The 16,261-nt window shown below is 38.3% G+C and overlaps 1 protein-coding gene across 2 annotated transcripts in view; it reads right to left on the bottom strand.

The window, feature by feature from the left end:
* LOC135239108 (uncharacterized) overlaps window positions 1-9,547 on the bottom strand; it is a 14,795-nt gene extending 5,248 nt beyond the window's left edge. Inside the window, exons 1-5 of one of the 2 annotated variants that reach the window (XM_064307546.1) lie at window positions 9,300-9,547; window positions 8,655-8,987; window positions 6,187-6,324; window positions 5,262-5,357; window positions 3,904-3,990 (exon numbers count right to left, since the gene is read on the bottom strand). In XM_064307546.1, the coding sequence (XP_064163616.1) occupies window positions 3,904-3,990; window positions 5,262-5,357; window positions 6,187-6,324; window positions 8,655-8,987; window positions 9,300-9,366 (721 nt within the window). In that variant the 5' untranslated portion in view covers window positions 9,367-9,547. The remainder of the gene's footprint in view (window positions 1-3,903; window positions 3,991-5,261; window positions 5,358-6,186; window positions 6,325-8,654; window positions 8,988-9,299) is intronic. The other variant, XM_064307547.1, reaches the window with a different exon arrangement.
* Between the last annotated feature and the right edge of the window lie 6,714 nt (window positions 9,548-16,261).

Genomic DNA, 16,261 nt, shown 5'->3' with positions numbered 1-16,261 from the left:
GCTCCGACACCAGCAAAGCTTTAGCCACAGAAAAATAGCAGTCGCCCCAACCCTGAGTCACTAATAGCTTGGTTCTAAAATATTTAAGAATACTGTTTCCTTCACTCTTACAAAGCCTGGAGAGTTTCAGATGTTTGAAAAATTGCCAGGGAATTTGTCTTCCTGCCTGATTAAGAAAGATCATTTAAAACCTGGGGAATGAGCTCAGGGACGAGCCAGGGCCAAAAGCAGAGGCTGCTGGGAGCTCAAAGAGATGGGACAGCCTGCTGGTGGGCAGACGTTGAACTGAGAGGTCTACTTTGTGCTTAAGGCAAGATCATTGTCCTAATATAGGAAGGGGCAGTGCCATTCACAGCTTCCTATGACAGTGAGTGATCTGAACTAAAGGCAAGCAGAGACTGGACACCAGTGGAGGCTGCTCAATAGTGTTCTGACATGTGTGAATTTAGGGAGACCAGGTGGGGAGTAGCAGTCTGGACCAGCTACAGTGGTCTGATGGTACAGGTCAGTATATACCATTCAGGAATGAGTTACAGTGGCCCAGACGAGAGATTACCTGGGCTTGTATGAGTAACTAAAGCCGCGTTTCCACCAAAATTACCCGGAACTTTCAGTCCCAGGAACTACTTTACCAGGAACTAAAAGGTTCCTTCAGCCAATGGTTGTCTGCGTTTCCACCGGGGTCTAAAGTACCGCGAAGATTAGGCAAATTAGCCCACTGACGTTGTCGTCGGTCCATCTGTCATATGATTTCTTCTGTAACCCCATACTACCACCGAAGTAGCCTACATTATTTTCTAATAACCGGGACAGCCCGGAGGGGTTTATTCCACTTATATACAACGGGTTACCAACAATGACTATATATGGTTACTTTTGTATTTATTGATTTTCATATATCCTCTCAAACACATTCATTAACAGCAGAAAACATGCACACGTTGTAAACAATTTGCTGTTTTATTATTTTCTCGTTGTCAATTCCATATAGGCTAATCGCAAAACGACAAGAATAGAACGAAAACTCGGACTTGCGTGAAAATGTAAATTAGGAGTGGTACAGCCACCGTTTGCTTTCCTTCGAAGTTACTGCTAGCCGAGCAGCGAAGTGTGCCCTCCAGATGCGAACCATGCACCATAAATGAGTCCATAGTCTTCCTGGTCTTTTCGTGGAATTGAAAAATGGCAGTAAAATTGAGTAAAATTACGGCAGTCTGAAAAAGATAAAGCGAAGATTACTAGAATTAACCTGTTATTTTACCCGGATAAAAAGTGCGGAAGGTGATTTCCAGTTTGCTTGTACTGTATCACCAATGTTAATTATGCAGAACTACCGCATACCTCACATAACTGTATCAAACGTTTTGAGTCAATTACAACGGGCTAGCAAAGAAAATCCGGAAGAAAGTATTCAGCAACCGAATTAATCCGTTTGAATGTTTTGGTAGCCTACCTAATATGCTGTCCCAGCACGAATGCTTAGCATTTTATAAAACGAATACTAAAGCAAGAAAAGAACAGAAGAGCACACGTTATAATTCCAAGACGTTGACAGGTTATAACCAAAAGTAGGCTACTGCGCCGCATAACATACACGTTTGATTTGAAGTTATTATGAAAATAAATTGGTTTGCCGCTGCATATTTTCAAACATGGCGGGTAATGGCGGAAAATAAATACAACACAAATGCTACGAGTACTCGACCAATCAGAAATGTTCAGCGCTGCAAGCTCCACCCAAAAGGTTCCTGTACTTTCGGAAAGTACTACCCCCCGAGCAGGAACGTTTTGGGGGGTAAAACAAAGCCCCCAGAACTAAATTTAGACCCTAGTTCCTGCGGTGGAAACGCACTGAGTTCCTCAAAAGGTTCCTAGTTCCGGGGTATAGTTCCTGCGGTGGAAACGCGGCTTAAGTGGCCTCTCGGGCAAGGAAGGGGTGGATTATCCTGGTGTAGGGAAGGGAGAACCTGCAGGTCCAGGTGACTTTGACATATATGTTTTCAATATTTACAGCAAAAATTAATTTGTTAGATTATAAACTTGTTCAATGTTATACTGTATAAAATTTAAGTGTTGGATTTTTCTTTGTCACACCCATTTTTTACCAAAAATGGGTGGGCTAAATATTTTGTTATATGAAGACACTGTACTTGATACAGCATATTTTAAATGAAATATTCACTAAAATGTTCACTAAAAAATGTTTCTTGTGATACTTTCATAGTGCAAGGTTATGATTGAAAAAAGCTGAATCACAGAAAGTGTTATATACGAAATTATATAAAATGTCATAGATACCTTATGGTAACTTGATAAATATATTTCATTAAGTGCTGAATGTTTACTTTTAATAGCCTATATATCCAATTGTACGTGGTTTCACGCCATACCATGTGTCTTTTGGAATGTAAGATAGAGAAGATAGACTTCAGCTACAGTATAAACCAAGTGCATTAGGGATCAAAGGACCTCTAGGCCCACATGGTCAGTCTTGGTATGGACTTACGGATCCTAGCTTATAATTGGCCAATGAATGATATTTTTGCGTATGGTGATTGGATTAATCTCATATGCTGGAACAACAGTTCTTTCTCTCTGAAAACTATATAAACTCATGTACTGGACTTTATATTTTTGAAGACTGTACTTGCACCTCTTCCTGACTGGTCATTTTACTAAATTATAAAAAGGAGCTCCTGAATTTGCCGTTTGTTATCTTTGTCTTCAACATCATCATTTTTGTTAAGAAATTCCTACAGTTACTTTTGGTGGGATTGGAAATAATCTCTTATTTTGGATACAGAACCTGAGGACTCCAAAGAGAGGTTAGTAAATTTCAAATACCACCTTTAATAAGTTATGGAAATTTCTCTTATTTTGTTAAGATGAGTGACCCAGTAACCCTTTTTATAGATATAGTTGTATTTATTTGATCGTTTGTGGATATTGAAGCACAACTAAGTTGTATTATGTGCATGTGTGTTGTGATAAAAATAAAGTCCTATAGGCAGGGCCATAAGACTAGAACAGGGTTCTGGCTGCTATTTTAATACAGTAGATAAGTCCACAGGTAGGAAATCCTGTGGCAGGCAGCGGGCATAAGACTGGTTCGGAGGTTCAAGCAAGTGATATCTCTATAAATGCAATTTGTTCACTTGAATTTTGGTGCTAATTTCTTCTTGTTGGGAACATGGAGCCAGAGAGATCTAATATTTTTTTCAATTCCATACGCTCAACCACCAGATCAGTTTACAGAAGAAAAAAACAGCTCTCAGAACGGGAAAATCTTGCAAATACATGTATCTACCTGTATTTGGTGAGGCTGCTTGCAATATACTGTACAAGAATCTCTATTAAAAATGGTTGGGAATGCTGTGTCCAAAAAGCAGGTATTCTTGTTAACGCAAGAAAAACCACATCCCTGCTATCTATATGATGGAATATCTCATTCACATCTGGCCACATCAATGGCTGGGGTGAAAAAGCAGGCATTCTTTAATCCCATATGAATGCTCTGCAGGACTTATCAACATAATGAGTACAAATTATATTACAATAGAGGTGTAAAAATACAATTTTAGAAAGTAAAAGTCCTCCCCAATATTTTGTCCCAATCACCTGGATTACCTAGTTAGCATGATTCTTCAGCTGGCTGAGTTCATGAGTGGAAGAAATACATGGCAGGACCTTTACTTTCTGACCCCTGGACTTTCCACCTCCGCATTACTGGGCCTCCTCACGTGAAACCTCATGTGAAGAGGTGGAATAAGTGGTTTTTAAAAATTTGACAAGCCATCAAATTCTGTCATACTATATATGGACATAAATACATGTGATACTGGAGGCAATACATTGTCTATATGTGCATATCACAAAATACTGTATTATAAAGTAAAAACATACCAGGAAGTACATATGGAGCCACCTTAAATAGCACTAGGATCCTTGTGAGATTTATAGCACTGCAAGTATAAGCCTCTGCAAAAGAGCCTGCAAAACAAAAATGACATATAAGCTGTGACAAATGTGTAACTTTTTAATGCTTTTCTCCCCATTTTCTCCGCAGTTTAGAATGGCTAACAAACAATGATAATAAACTTTTTTTTTAAATTAAAACTGACTTTAAATTCATCTGAAAGAACAAGCAATATATTTAACTATTTTAAAAAACACTATCAAACATGTCAAAGCACATCTAACAACAATGGTGTGATGCAATGTGTGCCAATGTAAAATAAAGAAAAATAAAAATATAAAGTAAGGGCCGCTGGGTGGCTCATCTGGTTAAGGCACCATTGTGTGTGCTTTTACGTCAGTAAGGGGTCCATCACTCTCTATAGGGTTGGGTATTGAGAACTGATTATTCAATCCTGAAAATGTATTTTCAGTCCCCATTGAGAAACGAGTGAAATGCACTGAGCATTAAAAAAGTGAATACAAAAAGTTAAGGTCAACAACCAGGACCTGCTGCTCTAATGTCCAACTCCATGATTGTTCACAATATGGCTGACCAGAGTAAACAGTCTACAGCAGAATGTAATGCAGTAAATTAATTTCCAGCATTCAAAATAACTTCAGCATTATTTTGAAAGTTTTTGATGTCCCCAGTCAGAGTCATAACACCCCAGATTCAGTTAACACTAGTAGTACCTTGCACTCAGGTAACATACAACAATGCACTGAACAGCGTATTTCAAACTTATATGTGGTAAGATAGAGAATGATACTAATGTTTCTCTTAGAAATGAGTCGACACAGCAGTATCACCCCTCCTCCAGCTCATCCCCAGATACCTCCTAACAGGGAAACTTCATAATTATTTATTTATTTTTCTGCTTTTTTGTCAAAAAGAAGGGCAAGAAACCATATCATCACAATTCACGTTTTGTATCAGCCTTAATCTAAGAATAAAGATTAGTTTTTGCTTTTAAAGCATTTTGGTTTTTCCTTCCTCAAAAATATGATATAAATCATAACCAGGGTTCAATATGAACCGATTTGATAAGCAGAATCAGAGGAGAATCAGTATCAATAAAATCCAAATGATACCCAACCCTACTCTCTTGTGACCCCCACTGGTTGCTTTCCAGGTGACACCACGTGTTTTGGAGGAGGTCCGTTTAAGTCTACACTCTCCCAAATCAGCCACAGGGATTGCAGCATGAACACGACTGTAAGTAGCTAATGGAACATTCAAAATTAGGGAAGGAATTGAACATGGAAAACTAGAAAACAAAGTAAAACAAAGCAGGCGGACTTACTTTCAATATAACCCCATATGGCGAATGCGATGGACATCAGGATGCATGGAACGGAGACTTGAAGGCAATATAGCAACACGGCCGTGTTGCTTTTAACTAAAGACCAAAAAAATGCAGCATTCACACACATCCTTGCACATATCCTTATAAAACTATCCTTTTATTAGTCATGTACGGGATCATAACAGCACTCTGCATGTGGCTGAGGAATTACCTAAAATATAAAATGTATTTTATAGTCTGCCATACCCCATAGTTTACCTTCTCATCCAATACCTAGAGTCTGGAGGACCCTCTCACTGAAGTTTCAAGGACTTTCAACAGCTTGATTTTTATCAGAACTGGATCATTATTCACAGTAGAGTTTAAAATGAAAAATTCCCCCAAATCATAATGACTGTCTCTCTATCTGAAGATGATGCAAATAGGCCCTGCTTGACAATTCTAGGCTGCTGAGTTTTAGACAAATTGCTCCTGTATGTCAATAAAACATTAATATATTTTTTAACTTAATCACAAATGTGAGTGTACTCAGTTATTTCCATTATTCTCTTGCCTCAAGCTAATAATTAATTGCAATTTTTTTTCATGTCTGTGATATTGGTGAAATGCTTTATATGAAAGTACATATAAACTTATGGAAATGAATTAAGCTCTATTTGATTTGATTACAACCATAATAAAGGTGCTTTGTATTTTTCCATTAAGTTCTATTTCAAATCTATTTGTGCATATTTATAAAAATAAAGTATTGTTCATGAACAAATATTGGAAAACACTGTAAGAACTGTATTTTATCATACATTGTGTGAAATTGTGTGCAGTGACTTATCATTGCTGTATAAGGATAAGACACCAGAAAAATAGAGAGTTAAATAATTGTAATATTACATTGAAACTGGAGAAAAAATGTAAACACTCCTACCTTCCTTTATTTCCTCTTTTTTTTCTTTTTTCTTTTTTTCTTTGTTTATACACAAAAGAGCAGGAATGCAGCTTATAACAGCAAAACCCGCAGCAGCGATGGTTAAGCCCAGGACACATAAATGCCACGTGTTAAAACCTGTAACAGAGATTTTAATTAATCAAAGGCTGAACATAAGAGCATGTGGTAGCACTGCTGGAACAGGGATGATTTTTGTCCTAATTCTTCCTCCTATGTAAGGACATAATACTTTTTTTTACAACCTTTTTATTGCCAAACCTGCAATACAGCATCCAAACCAACAACAACAAAACAGGCCCCGGCCTACTTTTGAATATTTTGTCATTTGTATTTGACAGGCCTGGAAGAAAGGCCATGTAATCTGTAACAAGATACTTCTGAGAACAGTATTTTTGTTTTTTCAAAATACACAAAATACTTCAGGTAAAAGAACCCAGTAAATCACAGTTAACATTTCCCCCAAATAACTTTTTAGCCATAATATTTAGTTGATGTTGGGTCATTTTAATGTGAGAACCAGCAAGTTTACCCAGGCCTATTTACTTTGGCCTACTAGGGGCCTACAATTTTCACCTAGTTTTTGCTAGTTTCATTTAAGTGTCAATATCTCAAACTACTAATACACAACAACAGCAACATAGGTTCAGCTACTTCAGCCACACCCATTGCTAACAGGTGCATAAAACCAAGCATACAGCCATGCGATCTCCTCAGACAAACATTGCCAGTGGAATGGATCATACTGAAGATCTCGGAGACTTTCAATGTGGTACGAAAAACCTATCCACACATATGTCTGCCCCATTAATATAATTTACTGTATGCTTGTACACACAGGGCTAAGTTACTTCAAACAATTTAGCAAACATTGGGTAGCATTGCGGTGGAAATACAGCTTGTTTAATTTGTGTGAGGTAAGATAGCCAATATTGTTTCTTGTAACCTGGAGTAATTTTTGATCAATAATTTTAATGGCAGGCCTAGATTTTTTCCTTTTGAATTAATGACTTATAGACTGGACTTTGTACATGTTACATTACATTACATTACAGGCATTTAGCAGACGCTCTTATCCAGAGCGACTTACACAACTTTTACATAGCACTTTTACATTGTATCCATTTATAGAGCTGGATATATACTGAAGCAATGCAGGTTAAGTACCTTGCTCAAGGGTACAACGGCAGGGTCCTTACCCGGGAATCGAACCTGGGACCTTTCGGTTACAAGCCCAGTTCCTTACCCACTGTGCTACACATGTGAGAAACTTGGCATTTTTGTATGTTGAAAACATGTTTTTCATCAGATGCCATTTTATACAGGTGGTGTCGGGTGTGACAGACCCACAAAGTATTCAAATGCGATGGCACATGCACAGGCACTTGCACGTCGAATGCGAAAGCACAAGTGCCAAAAATCCAAAAAGCATCTTTAAAATTAGGTGTGATTTGTTGCTCAATAATACTGCTCCAGACAGCATTTTTGGTTGTTTCTTGGCAGTCTTCTTCCTACAAAATACACTACCTCTGGATTGTCTTCTTAGAGAATTAAGCATTCACTGTGCTTCAATTGACGGCTTTGTTTTGAATGGTATTTGGAGTGTGAAAATGACCTGTTGTGACCACCAGTCACCACAGATGTCGCCAAATACACCAAAACTGAAAAATTAATCTTTACAGTGACACATCAGATAAAAGCATCCAAACAAGCTAAAGAGCCCTTAAACCTGGACTGAATCATGAAAGAAGGAAAAAACACTACTCTGATCATATAACAGATTTCAGGAAGAAGTATATTGTTTTATATAACCTGAAGATTTGCATAAAGCTTAATATTTAAATGTTAGACATTAATGACAAAATATACAGGATACAGTGTTGTCTTTCATACCATAAACATATTATTTAAAAAAATTATTTAGCTATTACATTCACCAACCATTCTTAAAAAATCTTTTAAAAAGTTACATTTTTCACTTGTATTCCACTTTTATAGAGTATGGCAAATTTTACCTTCATGCTCCTCTATGCATGTAAGCTTATACTTCCAGTTAATTTTATTTTCACAATTATTTTTCAGCAAAATGGCAAATTGTGGGCGGCAGTGTAGTAAAATGGGTAAGGAGCTCGTCTTGCAACCTAAAGGTCACAGGTTTTATTCCCAGGTTGGACACTGCCGTTGTACCCTTGAGCAAGGTACTTAACCTGCATTGCTTCAGTATACATCCAGCTGTATAAATGGATGAAATGTAAATGCAATGTAAAAAATAAAAAAATAAAAACCTGTGAAAGTCGCTCTGGATAAATCTGCTAAATCCCTTTAATATAAATTCAGCTTGTTTTCCAAGACATTGATTCAATAAAGAGAATACTTTCAAGATTTTAGACTGCATATATGCAAAAACAAAAGGCTGTATTGCATTTGGAAAAGTAGGGTGGAGTACTTACCAATATCTATTGTCACCTCTGTTTCATGGGACTCGTGTTCAGTGCGAACTACACACTTGTACAGCCCTTTGTCTTCAGTAGTGACATTCCTAAGCAGCAGAGAGAAGTTTCCTTTGGAGATATCTTCAGAGAAAAAATCTGCCCTGCCGCTGTAAGCTGGGCTCTGTGATTCTGGCCTACTCTCTCCTTCCTGGAACAGATGCACCAGGGATCCAGAATCCTCCCTCCTCCACTGCACCTCCAGCAGGTGCAGAGGTAGTGGGGTATCTACAGAGCACGGCAACGTCACAGACGCCCCCAACTGGACAACTAGGGACATCGCAGGACCAAGCGCTGAAAAAAAATCCATTGGCATCCGTTTTATTTCATGAACAAGCTATAATACCAAACTTAAACTGGAATACAAATGGAGTCTAAATAGTATAGCACTAAAATATGTCTATATATTGAAAAACAAACGAATAGGAACATACAGAAAAACTAAACTTGAATTTAAACAATGGAATTTTAATTCCATTAGGAATATGGTAACCACATACAGAGCTTCATTTCAGAAAATCTGAAAAATGCGTTTAAATGTTAAATATATAACTTCTTTCGTTTAAAACACCAGTTATCCCTTATTACTGAGAATATTCCATTTACCTTCCGTCCTGATAGCGCAGAACATCCATAGAAGCCAACAGAAAACTCTCATCTTGATTTTCATCATTAGGTCAACGAAAGTCTACAAAATTTCCAGACTTTTATGAGTACGTTAAAACTCGAAAACAATATTAAGGTAGGCTACTGAAAAGGAATTATGAAAACGCTGCTTCCTCATACACGTCTAAAAACGCACAAGATTTTTACTTTTACTTTCATTTTTATGACTTACCACTTTCAGCGCGACAGCGCCCTCTAAAGTGAAGAAAAATACTTGCACGTAGAATGATCAACTGGTTGAACACGTATGACTGCATGAAATATGTAATTACCCATGGTAGTCGGACACTCTCCCTTGTGGCGTATGTGCCGTCATTTTCATTGAAAATTTCGAAAGGACGTGGGCAAAAAAAGTAGTTGTCCCGTATTTAGGGTAATTCAACTACCTTTGTGTGAAATTTCGTGTCCACCCGAACATATGGGCATATTGCGAAGCATTTAATAAACGTCACCCTGTCCGAGTGCATAAAATGGGACACTTTGGCACTTGTCGACGATATCGGTACAGTTGACAGCCTACTCTCGCAGACTTTGAATGTGAGTATCCGTCTATGGGTAGGCTATGGGTGCGGCAATGCTAGCCTGCGAATGTCTTTTAGTTTTCCCACTGGGAAGAAAATAAGGTTAGCTGACCTTACAGTTCATATGTGCATGTGTTTGTGACAAGTGGTGCTTTGTTTCAAGCTTTTTATTTATCGGGTAAACAGAAACGGAACAACGCAGGCACTCATTATTTTAAAGAAAGCGTCCGTCTATGGGAAACCTGACTATAAATAAATGTACACCTATTGGTAGGAAATACAGTTCGTATTGCATCAGGCGACTAAGGAACTCACGAATTACATGCATGACGTGACTCAGGTAAAACATAACATAATGACGAGAACAGGCCATTCGGCCCAACAATGCTCGCCATTATCCTGACTAAATCATTGTTCTGATTACCAACAAATTAGATAGTACTGTATCTAACAACCTAGTCTTGAAAATCCGCGAGTTTTTGCTTCTACTAAGCGACCTGGCAGGCTGTTCCACACATTGACTACTCATTGACCATTCTTCCTAATGTCTGTACGGAATTTGCCTTTTTTCGGTTTAACTTTCGTTTATTCAATAGAACCTGTGATAGGCAACAGCAGCTGATCTTTTATTACTGGTCGTGAAACAAAGCCTCACTGCTATATGCTTATATGGGTAATTTCCATCTTAATCTGATTAATTTAATAAATTAACAATTCATGATTCCCTTGTTACTACCAAAAGGCAACTGATAGAATGCACTTCTCTTGGTAAGGGAAGTGATTTGACCAATAATCTGATGTGTCAGCAAAACTATACGTGCACAATATCGGCATTACACTGTCAGGAAAGGGGTACTGCAAGTTACCGAGATACTGAGTTTTCCTATTGTTCTCTGAATTAAAGTGTTTTGAATAACAGACACAACAGTACTTTTCCCCATTTCACCCCAGTTCAGAATACCTAAATGCACCTGTAGGCATGTCGCATAGCTAAATCCCAATGCTGTTCACTTTTTTAAAAAATGCACTGCACCACACAGTCCCCCCAAATCATAGCACTTATGATTTGATTTCAAACTCAACAATGCCTCATGTTTAGAAAAGAAAAAACCCTCACTGGTGTAACAGTGCATATAATTCAGCCAGTATCATCCACAAGAGAATAAGCAAGCAGTAAGTGTTTTTCAGAACGGTAGAAAATCTAGTATAGCAGGAATTTAAAGATACTAAACAGATTGATGAGGATGAATGGTTTAAAGTCTCTAGATCAACTGAGGCCAGAGTTGTGATTATTGCAAATTGCTCATTCAAAAGACAGTTATAGTGCCACTGAGTCGCCTATCTATTCTGAAATTGCTGAGTAGCCATTCAAACACTATCCATCAACGGGCAGGTTTTGTAAGAATCACCCAATTAGGTCAAAAAAGAAAAAAGAAAAATTTAAAAATAATATTCCAAAATGGCTGCCAGTTCAAGATGGAGGTGACCCTTCATAAACATACGGTGGCTATGGAAAATGTACACATCATATCATAATGTTCAACTATTACTGCATCACAACATTAAATTAAAGCACATTAAATCAGATTATTTTCCACCTTCATTTACACATGATATCCCACAATATCAGAGTGGAAAAAAATCTAATGAATGAGGATTAATGTCAGCAGCGGACCTACCTCCTACGGAAGCTGAGGCGTCTGGACGCATTTTTATATTTATTTATTGTCTGTATGTAGTGTACTGACCTGAGCAAAATGAATTTCCCTTGTGGACAATAAAGAACGTCTATCTATCTATCTATCTATCTATCTATCTGTCTGTCTGTCTGTCTGTCTGTCTGTCTATCTAATAAAAAAATACAAATTGGGATGGCAGGTATGCCATCCCACCAAGTTACGCCTTGGCGTGGTTTCTCATGTTTTCTGTTAGCCTTGTGTATCTTGTCTTTGTTTGTACGATCTTTGTTCTCTGTTCTCTCCCTGCAGTGTAGGCGGGTCCTCGCCGTCAGCTCCACCACCCCCGTTAGCAGCTGATTTCCCTCACCTGCTCTCTGCATTCCCCACACCTATGCCAGAGTATTCGCTGATTGTTCGCAGCATATATTCTCGGTTTTCCAGCAACGCCTTGCCAGATAGTTTTTTTTTTTTTTTTTCCCTCCTCCTCCTCCTCCTCCTCCTCCTTCCTCCTTCTTCCTTCTTCTCTCCAGTTCATCTGATGAGTTACGTTGACTCCAGTCCTACAGATTAGTTAGAGCAACTTTTTCCGTTTGTTTTTTCTCTTGTTCGGTTCCCCTACTTGCTTCCCCGATCCCGTGGTTGTTCAGTTCCTCGTTAATTGTATCTGTCTTGTCGGTTCAGTGTGTCTAGTCTCCGTGGTCGTCCTGCCTCGTCTCCTGTTTGCTGTTTGCCGGTTCCAGCTCACCTTCCGCCGGCCTTCCCGTCCAGCCCTGTGCCTGCTCCCTGCCGCTGTCCAGGCCTGTGCCTGCTCCCTGCCGCTGTCCAGCCCTGTGCCAGCTCCCGTTCATCATTCAAACCACACCTGGCTTGTCCCTCTGGTTCCCAGCCTGGTTCCCTGTACCTGGAAAAATAAATCGCGTCTGGTTTCTCCCTGCATTCTGTGTCTGCGTCTTGCGTTTGGGTCCACCTGTACTACTCCCCGTAACTCGATATCTATTATAACTGTGTATGTCTGCACACTCTCCTGAATCAATACTTGGTGGAAGCTCCTTTTTCTTGAATTACAGCATGCAGAATTACTTGACTGTAGGAGTGCTGTATTAGTCCTTTTTTGTAAAGGACTGTATCTCATTCACAGATGCCATTGGCCTCTTGGTGACTTCTCTGATCCTCTCCTCCTTGCTTGGCCGTCCAGTTTGGAGGAACGGCCTGATGTACATAAGATCGTGTGGGGCACTTCTGCCTTCAACTTTTTAATGGACTGTGTTCCAACGAAAATTTAAGTCCTTTTATATCTTTTAATCCCTTCGCACTGATGACAAATCTGTCCTACTTATGGATTTATATGTACACTAGATGTAAGCATCACAGCGACATGGAAAATAGCTTAAATGAAGCAAGTGTATAATTTATGTATAATTTATAATGCAAACTTTACTTTATTTTCATAAATTAAATAAAGTTTGCAATGAACTACTGAGAGTCTCAGTAAACTCCTTGAGCACAAGTATGCAAAATCTAAGGGTACTATGCAGAACTACTAAAGTTCCCTGTGAAGCAAAATGTAATCAATGTACCCTGGTGTCCCGTGGTGTCTCCAAATCTATCCAGAATGACTCAATGGTGCATTGATGTAAGTAATAAAATAATCATATTTAATTACAAATCAACTATTTTGATTCATGAAATTCACTTTTGCATCCTTTTCAAGTGGAAATTATAGGGGGTGGATATCTAGGGATCCAAAAACCTCTCAGAAAATGATTAAAATGCATTTTGTTCATTATAAAACATTTAAATTTGCCCATTTTTCACCAGAACCTCTGGAGAAATGTTATAATAGGAGCAATAAAAGGATGCGAAAGCATTGTAACACACTTTGATACACACATCTAAATATGTAATCATACACTCCTGTACTTCAATAAAACACCATTTTTGTCTGTACTCTACAGTATATATATAATGTAATATTTTGTTGCATACCCAGGGATAACATTTCCGTTATGGGTTTCACAAATGTTGCTATTTATAATCATTCAATGGGAAATTTTACATTAATCTAGCACATATCAGCACAGAAAATTTGATTAACTACTTTCCATGCTCATGGAGACACTAATACCCCATAGTCTAGCTTATGTACAACGAAAAGATAATATGCCACCATCAGGAAAATGCTGCCAATGTTCTAGCTTCACGGCAGAATGGTGCATCAAACATAAGACGAGAGCCACCAATGAATGCTTACACTGCAGTATATGACATGTCTTCATTAAAAAATAGTGCTAACCTTGTGAAAGACACTAAATTTCATTGTGAAAGGTATGAATTCTGACAAAATTGACCACAAAAAGTCACTTCAATAACAGTGATTACCTGTTAGCTAGCTCCCAATACAATAGTGAGTGTTATTAGCAAAGGCAAATCGGCAGTTGTCGATTATGACCAATGTGAATACAGTGCTGCGAAAAAGAAAAATATTTCCTGATTTTCTCTATTATTGCATATTTGTCATACTGAGTGGTTTCAGATCTTTAGACAAATGTATCAGTTAACAAAGAGAAACTGAGTAAATGCAAAACTTTATTTTTTAAATTACTATTTATTTTATTTAACACCCATATCACCCATGTGAAAAAGTACTTGCCCTCTTTGTTACTCAATCAACCTATTAACCAACTTGAATTGATAATTAGATTCAGCTGATTGAACAGAGACCGGCCTGGTTGCAGCAAGCCCTGTTGAATTTAAACCTTACTCATATTGAACCATCAGAGTGAAGTAGCCACCACAAAGTTTCTGCAAGCACACTATGCCACAATCAAAAGAAATTCCAGAAGCGGTGAGAAAAAAAGTTGTTTAAATATATCAGCTTGGACAGGATTACAAAGCCATTTCTAAAGCTCTGGGACTCTACCAAACCACAATGAGAACCATTATCTCAAAATGAAGAACACTTGGAACAGTGGTAAATCTTCCCAGGAGTGGCTGGCCCGCCAAAATTTCTCCAAGGTCGCAGTGGCAACACATCCAAAAACTCACTAATAATCCCAGAAGAATGTTCAAGGAACTTCAGGCCTCTCAAGCCTCAGCTAATGTGTTCATGTGTTCATTTTTTTTTTTTTTACCTTATGTACCTGCTATTTGGGGGTTCAGTGCTATAAAAATACAATTGAATTGAAATTGAAATGAAAAAATTGAATTCATGGGGGAGTGGCAAGGTTGAAACCACTGCCAACCAAGAGAAATATCAATGCTCGTCTCACATTTGCAAAAAAAAGCACCTGTTCTGTGGACAGATATGTCAAAACTGACACTTTGTCATACCAAAGGTCAAACATGGTTGAAGTGTGATGGTGTGGGGTTGCTTTGCTGCCTCAGGACCTGGATGTGACATGCCATTATTGAAAAAACCATGAATACTTTTTCAAAGCACTGTACCACATCATGAATTATGGTAAAGCGAAAGGTGGAGTGAAAGAACATACATAATTGAAATATTTCAAACAGCAATACTTACATTTTGAGGAGTACATCTTTTTCATGTTTGTATGTATACTCCTCGAAAGAACTGTAGCCTCCCTCGCTCTCCTTTTCTGACTCACTCCCAAAATCCATATCCATAGGGGAGGATATGCCTCAGCCATGCTGAGACTTTCTCAAGATTAATAATATTTTCCAAAAATTTAAGGAAAACAACATTTACGCCTCACCAGATGCGTGTCTTATCCTGCTAACACTGTGGCTGAATGCGTAAAGCTGTGACTATATGACCAAACTTGCTATTACACCTGGACTTAAATCGCTGCTCCAAACATTCAATTTGACACATCATACATCTTTGGAAAGTTTTTCTGTCCTTTACTGGAAAAAATAATTGGTGATCAAGCCAGAATGAACTAGAAAATGAACTAGGTCTCAATGGCATACACAGCATGTGTGGTTTTATGCACAGCTATCTCAGAGGGTATACAGATTGTGTATTTATTCCATATTTAATAGCTGATATTCATAGTAGGATGGCGTGTTATAATTACACTAGAATTTCACTGGTTTATTTCCTGATATACTGTAGTTAGCAACATTTTTCACCGCTGTTTTGGCATATTTTTGGACTATTGTTTGCTATGGTGGACTATGAATTTTTGGTGGTGAAAGAATATTTTTATGAATTCCCAGATGGATTGTCCAGTTTGTCACGCTTGGTTGGTATAGTTGCAGATGAGACTGGGATGGGGATGCTTGTTAAATTGATGAACTACATGGCAATAGTGGCACTTATGAACTCCGTCTTTAGTGTGGTTGTAGTGTATCATGTACTAATAAAGCTAGACTACACAGTTTGTTGTTTCCACTCGTAGAATGGTTGCAGGAGCACTGAACTTCTGAGTTTAGAAATCTCATGATGTTGGCGTCCTGGCCATGAGAGGGTTTGCGCAAAGGGGTTATTACACATCTCCTGACTTATGTCTGTCCACAACTTGATCTCTAAATTATTTTGAAGGCCTCTTGTTGCTTGTTCTTTACAATGCAATGCAGTACCCAGCAGAACAAGTCTACAGAAATGGCTGCAATAAAAGGTGAACATTTTGAAAGGTGTGTAAACTTTCTATGGTCACTGTGTATGACATATGTTCACTGCAACGTGTTTAAATTCTCTAGAAAGGACCAAATATGGAGCATCGCGTAGTTCTGGCAG

This window comes from Anguilla rostrata, chromosome 14 (assembly GCF_018555375.3).
Source record: "Anguilla rostrata isolate EN2019 chromosome 14, ASM1855537v3, whole genome shotgun sequence".
NCBI lineage: Eukaryota > Metazoa > Chordata > Actinopteri > Anguilliformes > Anguillidae > Anguilla > Anguilla rostrata.
The sequence above is the reverse complement of the archived record's forward strand: the minus strand, read 5'-3'. Positions and strand labels throughout refer to the sequence as shown.